The sequence below is a fragment of the Gorilla gorilla genome, chromosome 8, assembly GCF_029281585.2.
Source record: "Gorilla gorilla gorilla isolate KB3781 chromosome 8, NHGRI_mGorGor1-v2.1_pri, whole genome shotgun sequence".
NCBI lineage: Eukaryota > Metazoa > Chordata > Mammalia > Primates > Hominidae > Gorilla > Gorilla gorilla.
This window is the reverse complement of record NC_073232.2, coordinates 99,475,575-99,489,815: the sequence shown is the minus strand read 5'-3', so window position 1 is coordinate 99,489,815 and position 14,241 is coordinate 99,475,575. Positions and strand designations below refer to the sequence as shown.

General features: G+C 44.3%; 2 protein-coding genes across 12 annotated transcripts in view; one reads left to right on the top strand and one right to left on the bottom strand.

The window, feature by feature from the left end:
• SHLD2 (shieldin complex subunit 2) overlaps window positions 1-10,730 on the bottom strand; it is a 97,011-nt gene extending 86,281 nt beyond the window's left edge. For 6 of the 11 annotated variants that reach the window (XM_055353193.2, XM_055353199.2, XM_055353201.2 and 3 more), the window contains exons 1-2: window positions 10,649-10,730; window positions 8,912-8,967 (exon numbers count right to left, since the gene is read on the bottom strand). In XM_055353193.2, the coding sequence (XP_055209168.2) occupies window positions 8,912-8,961 (50 nt within the window). In that variant the 5' untranslated portion in view covers window positions 8,962-8,967; window positions 10,649-10,730. Of the gene's footprint in view, window positions 1-910; window positions 1,192-8,911; window positions 8,972-10,648 lie in introns of those variants that run through there. The other 5 variants (XM_063709760.1, XM_055353197.2, XM_055353195.2 and 2 more) reach the window with 5 other exon arrangements.
• Window positions 10,731-10,872: 142 nt separating this feature from the next.
• The window catches only part of GLUD1 (glutamate dehydrogenase 1), a 45,194-nt gene continuing 41,825 nt past the window's right edge, over window positions 10,873-14,241 (top strand). The window contains exon 1 of the mRNA XM_019034758.4: window positions 10,873-11,573. Within this exon, the coding sequence (XP_018890303.2) occupies window positions 11,129-11,573 (445 nt within the window). The 5' untranslated portion in view covers window positions 10,873-11,128. The remainder of the gene's footprint in view (window positions 11,574-14,241) is intronic.

The window sequence follows — 14,241 nt, the reverse complement described above, 5'->3', positions numbered from 1 at the left end:
ATCCTAGCTACTGGGGTCTAAGAGAGTTGAAGGTAGCTGGCAGGCCTTTGGAAAAGGTTTCTTCACTAATACCGGGATATACACAGGAGGAAACTGCTGTTTCTCCACAGAACTTAGTTATGGCTACATGTGACCTCTGGAACTGCTGAAGCCATTTTAAAACCCTTAGGAAAGATATCACAAACTGGCTGAATGTGTAACAGAGAGAAGAGCAGAGTAGGTATCTGATGGTATCATTGAGTCCTTGGACTGACAATGGAAAAGCCCTGCCTTCAGACTTCTTGTTAGATAATGTTATCTTGGTTTATGGCTTTCCTTTAAGCCATTTTTATTTGGATATTGCTACTTGAGGGTCAAGGCATCCTAAGGAATCTCTATCTTCTTACTTCAGGTCCAATTTCCTGAGCTGACTCAACATCATCAGCGTCTCTACCTTGTGCCTAGTCCTTCATTGACATGTCTTTCATTAAGAAGCAAGCACAACATAATTATACTCACATATATGCTTCACCTAAAGTCTGTTTCTTCTGCAACACCTCTAGAATGGTCCAGGAGAAGGTACTTTTTGCTTCTCTGGTGTATTTTTCAGTTATGTCTGTTTTTAACAGCATTATAGATGTGCCCCAATTTTTACCTTACACTTCCTTTCTTATTATCCTCTAACACCATACCGAAATTACAATTGATCTAAAACTTTCAAAACCAAAATGCTCAAGATAGGATAAAGATTTTCTTTTCTAGAGGGTGGTCCACATCATTAAACAGAGCTGAATGGCAAGGCATCTTGAATGATGAACAACTGAATGTGCCATACTTTATATATAAAGAAAACAAAAAACCTGACCTCTATTTTAAAATGAAGATTAAGAGAGGCATAATAAATAACATACAGGTGAGATCAGAATCCTACCTTAGTGGCTGGGTGTGGTGGCTCACACCTATAATCCCAACACTGGGAGGCGGAGGCAGGCGGATCACAAGGTCAGGAGTTCAAGAGCAGCCTGGCCAACATGGTGAAACCTCATCTCTACTAAAAGTACAAAAATTAGGCGGGCGTGGTGGCAGGCACCTGTAATCCCAGCTACTCGGGAGGCTGAAGCAGGAGAATCACTTGAACCTGGGAAGTGGAGGTTGCAGCGAGCCGAGATTGTGCCACTCCTCTCCAGTCTGGGCGACAGAGCAAGACTCCGTCTCGAGAAAAAAAAAAAGAATCCTACCTTAGTACAGTTAATTTGTTAATATATGTTTTTAATTTTTATTTTCATTTTCTTTTTACTTTTTATTTTTTTCCTAATTTAGCTCCCATTTATAAGCACAGTTAATTTTTTTTTTTTTTTCTGAGACAGAATCTTGCTGTTGTCACCCAAGCTAGAGTGCAGTGGCGCCATCTCGGCTCACTCCCGGGTTCAAGCGATTCTCCTGCCTCAGCCTCCCAAGTAGCTGGGATTACAGGCACTCGCCATTATGCCCGGCTAATTTTTGTATTTTTGTAGAGACGGGGTTTCACCATGTTGGCCAAGCTGGTCTTGAACTCCTGACCTCAGGTGATCCACCCGCCTCGGCCTCCCAAAGTGCCGGGATTACAGGTGTGAGCCACCGAGCCCGGCCAGCACAATTTTTTTTTTTTTTCTTTTTTGAGATGGAGTCTTGCTCTGTCACCCAGGCTGGAGTGCAGTGGCGCAATCTCAGCTCACTACAACCTCCGCCTCCTGGGTTCAAGCGAGTCTCCTGTCTCAGCCTCCCAAGTAGCTGGGATTACAAGCACCTGCCCGCCATCATGCCCGGCTGATTTTTGTATTTTTGTAGAGACGGGGTTTCACCATGTTGGCCAGGCTGGTCTTGAACTCCTGACCTCAAGTGATCCACCCACCTCAACCTCCCAAAGTGCTAGGATTACAAGCGTGAGCCACCATGCCTGGCCAGCACAGTGAATTTTTAAGAGACCTCACATGTTTCTTGCATGATAGCTTAAAAGGATAAGATCCTATATTGTTCATGTTTACTCACAACATGAAAGGAACCCTTAACCAAGAGTTGGTAAACCTTTGTTGACTGTTACTCAGCAATGCAACAAAATGAAGACTTACCCAAACCAGCCATGAAGATGTAACTGCCATTTATTAGGAAAAGGGTTTTTTAAGAGGAAAAAGACTACAAACCCTGAAGATTACAGGTCCTTTTCTTTGACACAGTTTCTGTTATTGTTTTTTGTTAAAGCATGCTCACTAAAAGGAAAAAACATCAAAATTACAACTTCTCTGAAAATCAGTTAGAAACACAAAAGCAAATATTAGAAAGTTTTCCTGAAAACTTTGGCACAAAAGTTTGCAAAACAACTCATGATATACCAAAATGACCAATACTTGAAAAAAACATAACTAGGGGATATTCATTTTCAACCAAAGTGCTGTTTAAGCCAAATTGTTGTGATGATCAAATTGCCTTGAACCAAAGCGCATGCCACCCTATATTTTCAAACCATGGTCTCATTTATCTTTAAGCTTTGCCTATGCTGTTTCCATAGTATCCCCACTTCCATCTGGCTGATTAATGAAGTATTATTAACTAGCACTTGAGAACTAAATCATATTAAAATCAGAAACACCAGGACCTAATACAAATTTCAAGATTTTTATTTATTTATTTATTTAAAAAAATTTTTTTTTGAGACGGAGTCTCACTCTGTCGCCAGGCTGGAGTGCAGTGGTGAGATCTCGGCTCACTACAACCTCTGCCTCCCGGGTTCAAGTGATTCTCCTGCCTTAGCCTCCTGAGCAGCTGGGACTACAGGCGTGCACCACCACACCTAGCTAATTTTTGTATTTTTAGCAGAGACGGGGTTTCACTATGTTGGCCAGAATGGTCTTGATCTCTTGACCTCGTGATCTGCCCACCTCAGCCTCCCAAAGTGCTGGGATTACAGGAGCGAGCCACCACGCCCAGCCAGATTTTTAGTACCTTGTTTTAAAAGTCCTTGTTTACTCAGAAAAAGTAATCTCTTTAAAAAATAAAAAAAGTCCTTGTTTAAATTTGTGGTGTCTCATGTCTATAATCCCAACACTTTGGGAGGCCAAGGCAGGAGAATCGCATGAGCCCAGAAGTTTGAGACCAGCCTAGGCAACATAGGGAAACCGTATCTCTTCAAAACAATTTTTAAAAATTTTTTTTCTTTTTGTTTTTTGAAATGAAATCTTGCTCTGTCGCCCAGGCTGGAGTTCAGTGGCACGATCTCAGCTCACCGCAACATCCACCTCCTGAATTCAAGCAATTCTCCTGCCTCAGCCTCCTGAGTAGCTGGGATTACAGGCACGCACCACTGCACCTGGCTCATTTTTTGTGTTTTTAGTAGAGACAGGGTTTCACCATGTTGGCCAGGCTGGTCTTGAACTCCCAACCTCAGGTAATCCGCCTGTCTCAGCCTCCCAAAGTGCTAAGATTACAGGCGTGAGCCACTGCGCCCAGCCAACAATTTAAAAATTACCCAGGGTGATGGTTCACCCTTGTAGTCTCAGCTACTTGGGAGGTTGAGGTGGGAAGACCGCTTGGGTCCAGGAGTAAAAAAAAAAGAAAACAAAACAAAATTGGCATGATTATTAAATTCTTTCTAAGCCCAAACTTGAAACTTATACATAAATAGGTAAAGTAGTCCCAAGACCAAAAGAGTTGAGAACTGTTCTTTGTAATAGGTTATCTATTACAGCATTGTTATAACCACAAGAGTTTGGAAATAACCTTCATGTCCATCAATAAGAGATTGGTAAAAGTAATTATGGTGCATCCATGCAATAAAATACTATGCAACATTAAAAACTGAGGAGCATTAGGCAAGAAAATGAAATAAAACACATTCAGATTGGAAACAAAAAAAGAAAAACTATCTCTATTTGCAAATGACAGCATCTTGCATATAGAAAATCATACAGAATCCACTAAAGTAAATATCAGAATGAATAAATGAGTTCAGTAAGGTTGAAGCATACAAAAACCGTTCTGTCGCCCAGGCTGGAGTGCAGTGGAACTATCTCGGTTCACTGCAACCTCCACTTCCTGGGTTCAGGTAATTCTCGTACCTCAGCCTCCCCAGTAGCTGGGATTGCAAGCATGCACCACCACACCCAGCTAATTAATTTGTTGTGATTTTGGTAAAGACAAGGTTTCTCTGTGATGGCCAGGCTGATCTGAAACTCCTGGCCTCAAGTTATCCACCCACCTCAGCCTCCCGAAGTGCTAGGATTACAGGCGTGAGCCACCATGCCCAGCCTAAACTATTGTAATTCGATATACTCACGGTGAACAATCTAAAAATGAAGTTAAGAAAGCCATTCTGAGCCAGGCGAGGTGGTGCACAACTGTAATCTCAGTTACTCAGGAGGCTGCAGCAGGAGGATGTCTTAAGCCCAGGAGTTCAAGGCCATACTGGGCCACACAGTAAGACCCTGTCTCTTAATAAATAAATATTTCTACTTACAATTGCATCAAAAAGAATATTTAGTAATAAATTCAACAAAAAGTACAAAACTTGCTTTGTATTAGTTGATTACACATTTTATTTTGAAATAACAAATATCTTAAATTTTCAAAGGCCAATTCTCCTAAAACATTTAAGCCAAATATACACAAGGGTATAGACTCAAAGTATTACTGCTGCGGCCTTGATTCTCTTGAATTCTATACTTGATTCTAAATTATTCTGGGGCCAGAATATGCTTGCCATTAAGGAAATAATCTTGTTATGCTACAGAATTTCGGGAGTTACCATCTCATATAATTTTTGGGAATTGCTAACTTAGCTTACTTGGTTTTAAGAAGTGCAAAACTTATCCTCTGACAGTGATAAAACATTCCTGAGAGAAGTTTTAAAAGACCTACATATACAGAAAGATATCCCATGTTAATGAATCAGAAGATGTAATATTGTTAAAATGACACTAATTCCCAAATTGATCTATAGATTCAACATAATCCCTATCAAAATTCCAGCTGACTTCTTTGCAGAAATTGGAAACATGATCCTAATTCATATGGACATAGAATAACCAATCTTGGAAAAAAAAAAATTTAGAAGACTTACATTTCCCAATTTCAAAATTTACTACAAAGCTAGAGTAATCGGCCTGGCACAGTGGCTCATGCCTGTAATCCCAGCACTTTGGGAGGCCGAGGCGGGCGGATCACCTGGGTCAAGGAGTTCGAGATCAGCCTGACTAACATGATAAAACCCCATCTCTACTGAAAATACAAAAATCAGCTGGGCGTAGTGGCGCGCACCCGTAATCCCAGCTACTCAGGAGGCTGGAGCAGGAGAATTGCTTGAACCTGGAAGGCAGAGGTTGCAGTGAGCCAAGATCGCGCTATTGCACTCCAGCCTGGGCAACAGAGTGAGACTCCATTTCGGAAAAAAAAAAAAAAAACTGGTGTAATCAAGACAATGTAGTACTGATATAAGGATAGACATATGGATGAACTGAACTGGCGTCCAGATATAAACTTTCACATTTAGGTTAATTTATTTTTCATAGAGTGTGAAGACAATTCAATGGGAAAGAAATAGTCTTTTGAGCAAATGAACTGGATAGCCACGTGCAAAAGAATGAAACTGGATCCTTTTCTCGGAAAAAGTAACACAAAATGGATAAAAACCTAAATGTAAAAGCTAAACCTATGAAACTCTTAGAAGAAAACAAAGGAGTATATCTTCATGAAGTCCAATTAGACAATGATTTCTTACATATGATACCAAAAGCATAAGTATCGAAAGAAAACATTTATAAATTGGACTTCATCAAAATTAAAAACTTTTGTGCTTCAAAGTCACTATGAAAAATGGGAAAATATAACCTAAAGAATGGATGAAAACATTTTCAAATCTGGTAAGGAACTTACATCTAGAACATATTAAAAAAAACTCTTACAACTCAATAATAAAAGACAACCTGACTTAAAAATGGGCAAAGGATCTGAATAGACATTTCTCCAAATAAGACATAAAAATGGTCCGTCCATAAGCACATGAAAGATGCTAAATTTTATTAGTCATCAAGGAACTGCAAATAAATACTTCATACCCACTAGGATGATTATAATAAAAAACACACATAACAAGTGTTGGTGAAGAAGTAGAGAAATTGGAACCTTCATTCACTGCTGATAAGAATTAAAATGGTGTAGCCACTGTGGAAAAGTTTGGCAGTACCTCAAAAATTTAAACATGGAAGTACCATTCCTAGGTATAAACGCACCCAAGAGAACTGAAAACATATGCACACACAAAAGTTCACCACAGCATCATTCAGAATAGTCAAAAAGTGGAAATAATCCAAGTGTCCATCAATGATGAATAGATTTTTAAAATGTGGTACAGTCATACAACAAAAACTATGTAGCCATAACAAGAAATGAAGTACCTGATACATGCTACACACATAAACCTTTAAAATACTCTGCCAAGTGAAAGAAGACAGTCACAAAGGGCCACATACACCTTTTATAGGAAAAGTCCAGAATAGACCGATTTAGTGAGGCAGAAAGTAGAAAGTATATTTTTACCTTTCAAATTAAATTATTTTTAAAAATGAATGGTTCAAGAATTTATATGCTATGTTTTTCTAAATCCTAACAATCTTCTTCTAAAATATTTTTAAGAGAGAAAAAAGTATGCTATGGATCAAGAAAAACAGACCTGGAATTTTAAACCAGCTAAGGAAAACTCTAAGGCAGAAAACTCATTTGACTTTGTGGAATGCTATTGAATGTTCCCTTCAAGCTGAATTTTGGTCTTCGTTTGAATGGGAAATTACTACAAATAATTAAACTTTATTGTGTGAGGCATGGTGGCTCACACTTGGAATCCCAGCACTGTGGGAGGCAGAGGCGGGCATATCGCTTGAGCCCAGGAGTTCGAGACCAGCCTGGGCAACATAGTGAAACCCCACCTCTACCAAAAAGACAAAAGTTAGCCGGAAGTGGCGGCAGGTGCCTATAGTCCTAGCTACTCAGGAGGCTGAGGTGGGAGGATTGCCTGAGCCCAGGAAGTCCAGGCTGTGGTAAACTGTGATCGTGCCACCGCACTCCAGCCTGGGTGACAGAGTGAGACCCTGTCTCGAAAAATAAAAATAAAAAAAACCTTACTTTGCAAATTATCTGTATATTTTACAAAAGCAATCATAAATCTAAAGTTGAAATTCATTAGACTTTACATCACAGTAAATAATTTCTAACTAAATGGAACAAATACTTAAAATACTCCTTGGAATAGTATAAATAGTATAACTTTGGAGTCAGATACACAGGTTTGAATCTTACCCTATTTACAAGCTTGGTGATCATCAACAATTTGTTTGGTTTCTGTGGGCCTCACTCCCTGTTTTTTTTTTTTTTTGAGATGGAGTTTCATTCTTGTTACCCAGGCTGGAGTGCAATGGCGCAATCTCAGCTCACTGAAACCTCCGCCTCCCAGGTTCAAGCAATTCTCCTGCCTCAGCCTCCTGAGTAGCTGGGATTACAGGGATTCACCATCACACCAGGCTAATTTTGTATTTTTAGTACAGATGGGGTTTCTCCATGTTGGTCAGGCTGGTCTCGAACTCCCAACCTCAGGTGATCCGCCCGCCTCAGCCTCCCAAAGTGCTGGGATTACAGGTATGAGCCACCACGCCCAGCCACTCCCTGCTTCTAATAAATCAGGAATTATAATACCTACAGTGTGAAAAGAAATACTCCAAATATTCACTAAATGGGGGAAGAGATGGATAATTTCATTCTGTTTTTCTGAAATCTATTTCTGCTGTTCGTATTTTTTTAACAACTTGTATGTAATTTTAAAACATAATGACCAGGTGCAGTGGCTCAACACCTGTAATCCCAGCACTTTCGGTGGCCAAGGCAGGCAGATCATTTGAGGCCAGGAGTTTGAGAACAGCCTGGCCAACACTGTGGAAGTTCATCTCTATTAAAAATACAAAAAAATTAGCCCGGCATGGTGGCGGGCGCCTGTAATCCCAGCTGCTCGGGAGGCTGAGGCAGGAGAATCACTGGAACCTGGGAGGCAGAGGCTGCAGTGAGCTGAGATTGCACCACTGCACTCCAGCATAGGCAACAGAGCAAGACTGTCTCAAAACAAAACAAAACAAAACAAAACAAAACCATGATGATTTTAAAAATAAAAACATCTGTTTTATAGGGTACTCATGAAGCCAGTTTGTAAGGCACCTACACACAGGAGAATCTCAATTAAAAAAAAAAATAGTAATTTCCACAGCTCTATTCCTCACCTCTTCCAAAGCTTCTTCAATTCTGCCTTTCCTTTTTTGAGATGAAGACTCGCTCTGTTGCCCAGGCTGGAGTGCAATGGCACGATCTCGGCTCACTGCAACCTCTCTCCCTGGTTCAAGTGGTTCTCCCAAGTAGCTGGAACTACAAGCACTGCCCAACCCCCTCCCCGCCACCACGCCTGGCTAATTTTTGTAGGCCCCCCACCACGCTTGGCTTATTTTTGTATTTTTAGTAGAGACAAGGTTTCACTGTGTTGCCCAGGCTGGTCTCGAACTCCTGACCTCAAGTGATCCGCCCACTTTAGCCTCCCAAAGTGCTGGGATTACAGGCGTGAGCCACCTCCTTAGGCCCAATTCCACCTTCTTGAATTCAGGTGAACAAGTCACAGAAGAAGCAAAGTTAAACATTTATTTTTCTGAAGGCTAAGGTTATAAAGAAAAACAAAAACAATAAAACTAAGCTTTTAAAGATTTTTCCTCAGAACATAAACAAATAATTTAATCCAAAAAGAAAAATATTTCCATGTTTACTGATGCTAATCATTTTATTCTGAAACTCCGTGGGTTTTTTTGCAGGAGTGGGGGATTGCAATGTAAGAGAGTAAAACGATAATACATCCAGAAAAAAGGAAATTTGATACCTTAATCTTTTGACCATCAAGGAAAATTCAGGATTCAGGTCAGAGTACATTTTTCACTGAAAAACACAGTGCAAATATAATTAATGACAATGACTTATTTAGCAAGTAAGGTAAAATATAAGTTCCACCTGTATGAAAAGATAATTTTGACTTTGAGAGTACACTTAGATGAATGTAATTTAACAGATCCAGGTTGTCACCTTATATTTTACACAATATTTCGAGAACTAAGAACTTTCTCTTCCATATTCTAAAACATGAATAACATGAACATATGGGGAAGCACCATCGTTTTGCAGGTCCAATGTGTGTCATTTTAAAACCACCCAAGTACACTGAGACCGCTAACGCTAGTAATGTGGTGTTTGGCAGCTAGTTTTAATGACTGTCATTAGAGCTTTATTTTTTATTTTCTTTTTATAGAGACGAGCCCAGGCTGGTCTTGAACTCCTGGCCTCAAGCGATCAGCCTGCTTTGGCCCCCAAAGTGCTGGGATTACAGGCATGAGCCACCGTGCCAGCCTCGTTAGTTTGAAAAGCACCAAAAGTTATCCATAGGAATGTGAACTTTAGCATTTCCTATCAAGTATGTATAAATACATAACTGAACCCTCATACAGCATAAAGCTTATAAATCATATACTGAGGCCAGGCGCGGTGTCTCACGTCTGTAATCCCAGCATTCTGGGAGGCCTAGGCGGGCGGATCACTTGAGGTCAGGCGTTGGAGACCAGCCTGGCCAGCACGGCGAAACCCCGTCTCTACTAAAAATGCAAAAATTAGCCGGGCGTGGTGTCGCGTGCCTGTAATCCCAGCTACCCCGGAGGCTGAGGCAGGAGAATCGCTAGAACGAACCCAGGGAGGTGGAAGCTGCAGTGAGCCGAGATGGTGCCACTACACTCCCGCCTGGGCGACAGAGCAAGATTCCATCTCAAATAAGTAAATAAAAAATAAATCATATACTGAACCATTTAACAAATACATATATTCCTGAGAAAGAATTTCCTGGGGGCATTATCGCATTTCTAGTTTCCTTATTTTGGACTATTTCAGAGGGAGATAGGGTCTCCCTCTGTCGCCCAGGCTGGGGTGCAGTGGAGCGATCGTAGCTCACTGCAGCCTCGAACTCCTGGGCTCAAGCCATCCTCCAGCCTCGACCTCCCAAAGCGCTAGGACTAAAGGCGTGAGCCATCGCGCCGGGCCGGAGCCTCTGTCTGCAAAGGTGAAGCAGTCAGTACTGTGGGGCGACACAACCACGACGTGCGTAACTATGCGATCTCCACACTGCGGAGCAGTTGAACGGGACAATAAAAGCTCGCGTGGTGAGAGCTTGTGGGCGAGTGACTCCTTTCCAGCTCACGCCAGCCACGCATAATCCAACTCCGGGTGCCACGCCGCTCTCTGCAGCCCTGGCTGGTGACGCCGAGCCCTCAGCCCGGCCTTCCGCGGCGGCGGCTCTGCCTCGCTTTCCTGCCCACGTGTAAGCCCCTGCACGCCCGGCCCCGGCCTGAGGCCGCCAGAGGACAGGCCAGGGTGGGCCGCCCGTTCCGAGGGCGCGCGGGAGGAAAGGAGGGGCGCCCGTGACGCACATGACCCGGTCCCCGACCAGACCGCCAAGCCTCACCCACGCGGCGCTCGGGGGCACTCGGCCTCTGAGCGCCCTACAGAGGCCAGCCCCCGACCCCTACCTCCCTGGGCTACCCCCAACCCCCCTGAGGGACCCCGGCGGCGCACATACCTGACAGCCCCGCCGGAGGCGGGTGCGGCCTCCGGGCAGATCCGGCCGCCCGTAGGCCCGCCCCGACCTTCCCCTCCCTGCCCCTCCCGTCCCTTCCCCTCCCGTCCCTTCCCCTCCACTCTCCTCCTCGCCCTTCCTCTCCCCTCCCTTCCCTTCCCCACTGGCGCGCGAGCATGCGCGCCGAGCCCGCCCGCGCCTGCGCGCCCCCGACGCCCCGCCGGCGAGCGCTGCCGCCAGCGAGGCCCGGGGAGGCCGCGGCGGAGGCGGAGGCGGAGGCCCGGCGCCCTGGGCGGCGCCCTGTCCCCGAAGTCCGTCCTCCCCGTTAGGTGGCGAGCGCCCGAGGGGAGGGGACAGCCGGGCAAGCAGGAAGCTGCGGCTTAAAAGGGCAATCCGCGCGGGACCCTTCCTCCCTAGTCGCGGGGAGTCTGAGAAAGCGCGCCTGTTTCGCGACCATCACGCACCTCCCCTCCGCCTGTGGCCATGTACCGCTACCTGGGCGAAGCGCTGTTGCTGTCCCGGGCCGGGCCCGCTGCCCTGGGCTCGGCGTCCGCCGACTCGGCCGCGTTGCTGGGCTGGGCCCGGGGACAGCCCGCCGCCGCCCCGCAGCCGGGGCTGGCATTGGCCGCCCGGCGCCACTACAGCGAGGCGGTGGCCGACCGCGAGGACGACCCCAACTTCTTCAAGATGGTGGAGGGCTTCTTCGATCGCGGCGCCAGCATCGTGGAGGACAAGCTGGTGGAGGACCTGAGGACCCGGGAGAGCGAGGAGCAGAAGCGGAACCGGGTGCGCGGCATCCTGCGGATCATCAAGCCCTGCAACCATGTGCTGAGTCTCTCCTTCCCCATCCGGCGCGACGACGGCTCCTGGGAGGTCATCGAAGGCTACCGGGCCCAGCACAGCCAGCACCGCACGCCCTGCAAGGGAGGTGAGCGTCGGCCGGGCCCCGTCCCGCCCTCCCTGCCTCCCCTGCGGCCGTCCCCTCCGGCCTCCTGCCGGTGCGGGGCCGCTGCTCAGCCCAGCCCAGCCCAGCTTGAGCGGGCCGGGTCCCCGCCCGGGTCACCCCGCCTCGGATGTGGCCGGCTCTGTGGATGGTGATTTTTCCGCCTTAAAATCATCATGCGATTGGCCTGCCCCCTCCCCCGCGCAGTCACCCCGGGCCTCTGTATATGCTGATCTTGCATGCAGAGTAGACGCTGCACCGGTCTCCTTTTGGTCCCGGTGTCTGTGTCACACACGGCGGGTCCTGCCGAAATGCACTTCTAGGAAAGGGAATGACCTGCCCGTGTGATAATGCCTCGTCAGTGTTCTTGGGCTTTTGTGACTCTCCCCTAAATGCAAGCTGTCAAATTATTTTCTGGTATTTGTTCACTCCTGTTCCAACAGTGACAGATGATATCCGAACATAGAAAATGACTTGGCTTCTAAGTTTGAAATCTAGACAGTTTTAATAACCAAAGGAATTTACTAATCACGCGGTAATCGTTTCAATTAAGTAATTTTCCCGTTCTGACAAGTTCTGTTTTATACCAAAAAAAAAAAGGAAAAACACAAAAAATCACAAGCAATGTAATATCTCTGACAAATAAACACCTGGCGTCCTGACAGTAAATTTACAGGTTGTAGGCTGCGGATGGCCAGCCAGCCAATGGAATGAAATAGCTCTGGGGGTGTGTACTGGTCCTGGCTAGCCCTGAATTTGAGCTTCAGGAAAGATATAGTACGTGAAGAAAGGGGTCAGATAATGTTTGGTAGTCACCGGGTTATCCTGTAGTTTAAATCATTTAATGTCTGTAGATTTGGCCTCTGTAGTCAGATTGCTTTCTTCGAGCAAATAAGAGCTTTTTCCCCCCAATACATTGCATCATACCTCTTTAGTAACATAAAATGGAAAGGACAAACCACTTTTGTCTACTGTAAAAAAGAAAAATTATATGGAATAAAGAGCCCAGGGAGGCGAGGAGTCTTGTTAGAGGTGGATTGGCTGAGAAGCACAGAGGATGTTGGGCTAGACCCATGTCTCAGTAAACCTGATTCTGTGGTCTTTCAGTTATGCCCGCTGACTTAAGGATTTTTAGAAATCCTCTCTGTACCGGAAAAAACTTGAGCGGTGCTGGTGTTCCCAGCAGGGGGGACAAAGGTTGCTTTTAAAGATTTACTAAATTTGCATTGACCCCACCCACTTCTAGGACTTAACTTTGGAGCTTAATTATCCCCTAGCTCTGGTTGCCTCAGCCAAAACCAATGTTTGAACCACTTTGACCTCTGATTTCCTTTCTAGCTTCAAAATTGTATAAAATGTACACACCGTCAGTCTCCTACATTTGCCTGCCTTCTTCCTACCACTCCCTTATTCTCCAAACCAGGAAAACAAGTTCAGACTCCAAAGAAAGGCAAATAAGGATGTTGGAGGAAGTTCAGGCAATGTTTAGCAAATATTGAGTTGCATCGTTTTCTTAAAACGGACATCAAGTTTATTTTTTACTATCTTGCTGGCAGCATTTGCCAGTCCTTTAAAAGGTGTACAGATAAATCAGTGTATGTGGTTTTCTGCAGGATCTGATTTGGTCTCTGAAATCCTTTTTCTTCGATTCTTCAGATGCCCAGCTCTCTCCTGTTTTTATAAGTCGCAGCTCCGCAAACTCACTGAAGCAACTCGTTTACCATAGTTTGTGAGTCCTCTTTCTCTTGTTGCCACAGCAGTTTTAATGCCAAAATATTGAACCTAGCAACAAATTGGGTCAGCCATACCAAAGCACTGTTACTGTAGCACTTGCTTGTACTAGAGTGTAAGATACAATTTTCAGTTCCATTTATCCCATTTACAAAAAAACATGCTATTAACCCCCAGCATATAAACAGGGAGAAACTGAATTGTTACTAATAAACTGCTGCAAGCATTGATAGACCATCAAAGAAAATTGGCCTCTACAAAGTGATAAATTTATTATCTTCAGGAATTTGAAAGGCTTTCTGGATTGGGGAAGATTATATAGCTATGAAAGCCCTTAAATATTTTAGTGTGCTTAATAAACAGTATACTAAACAGATGATCAGCAAAATTTGGATACTATAGCCTTCCATGCTTTGTGTTCAAGACATCCCCAGATCTATCTACCCATTTATCACCCTTGTTTGCAGAGAATGTGCATTGTAAGAGGGACAGGTCTTCTTTCTTAAAGCTTTTTTAACGTCTAAGAAATTGTTAACCTTTGTGGTCCCGCTCTAGTCTTAGAAACACAGAATATATTAGGTGATTGAGATTTTTTTAAATGCTTTGGATAATCCCTATGAAATTCTGTCTTTCCCTCTTAAACATATTTTAACACATTCTTCTTACCTCTCCCCACTAACCTGTCTTCTCTCCCATTGGTTCTTTGCCAAAAAAAAAACCTCATCTGCCTCTCTCCACCCTTTTACCAACCTTCAGCTTTCTGTATCTCATTTTCCCTCAAGAACAACCTTATCCCTGAGTTTTCTAAATTAAAATTCTTGAGGTTGAAGCAAAGCAACAATCTAGCAATAATCTCTAAGGGAAACAGATGGTTATAAGACTTGGTGGCTGATGTGTACTTTTTCCAAGTAAATGTTTAATA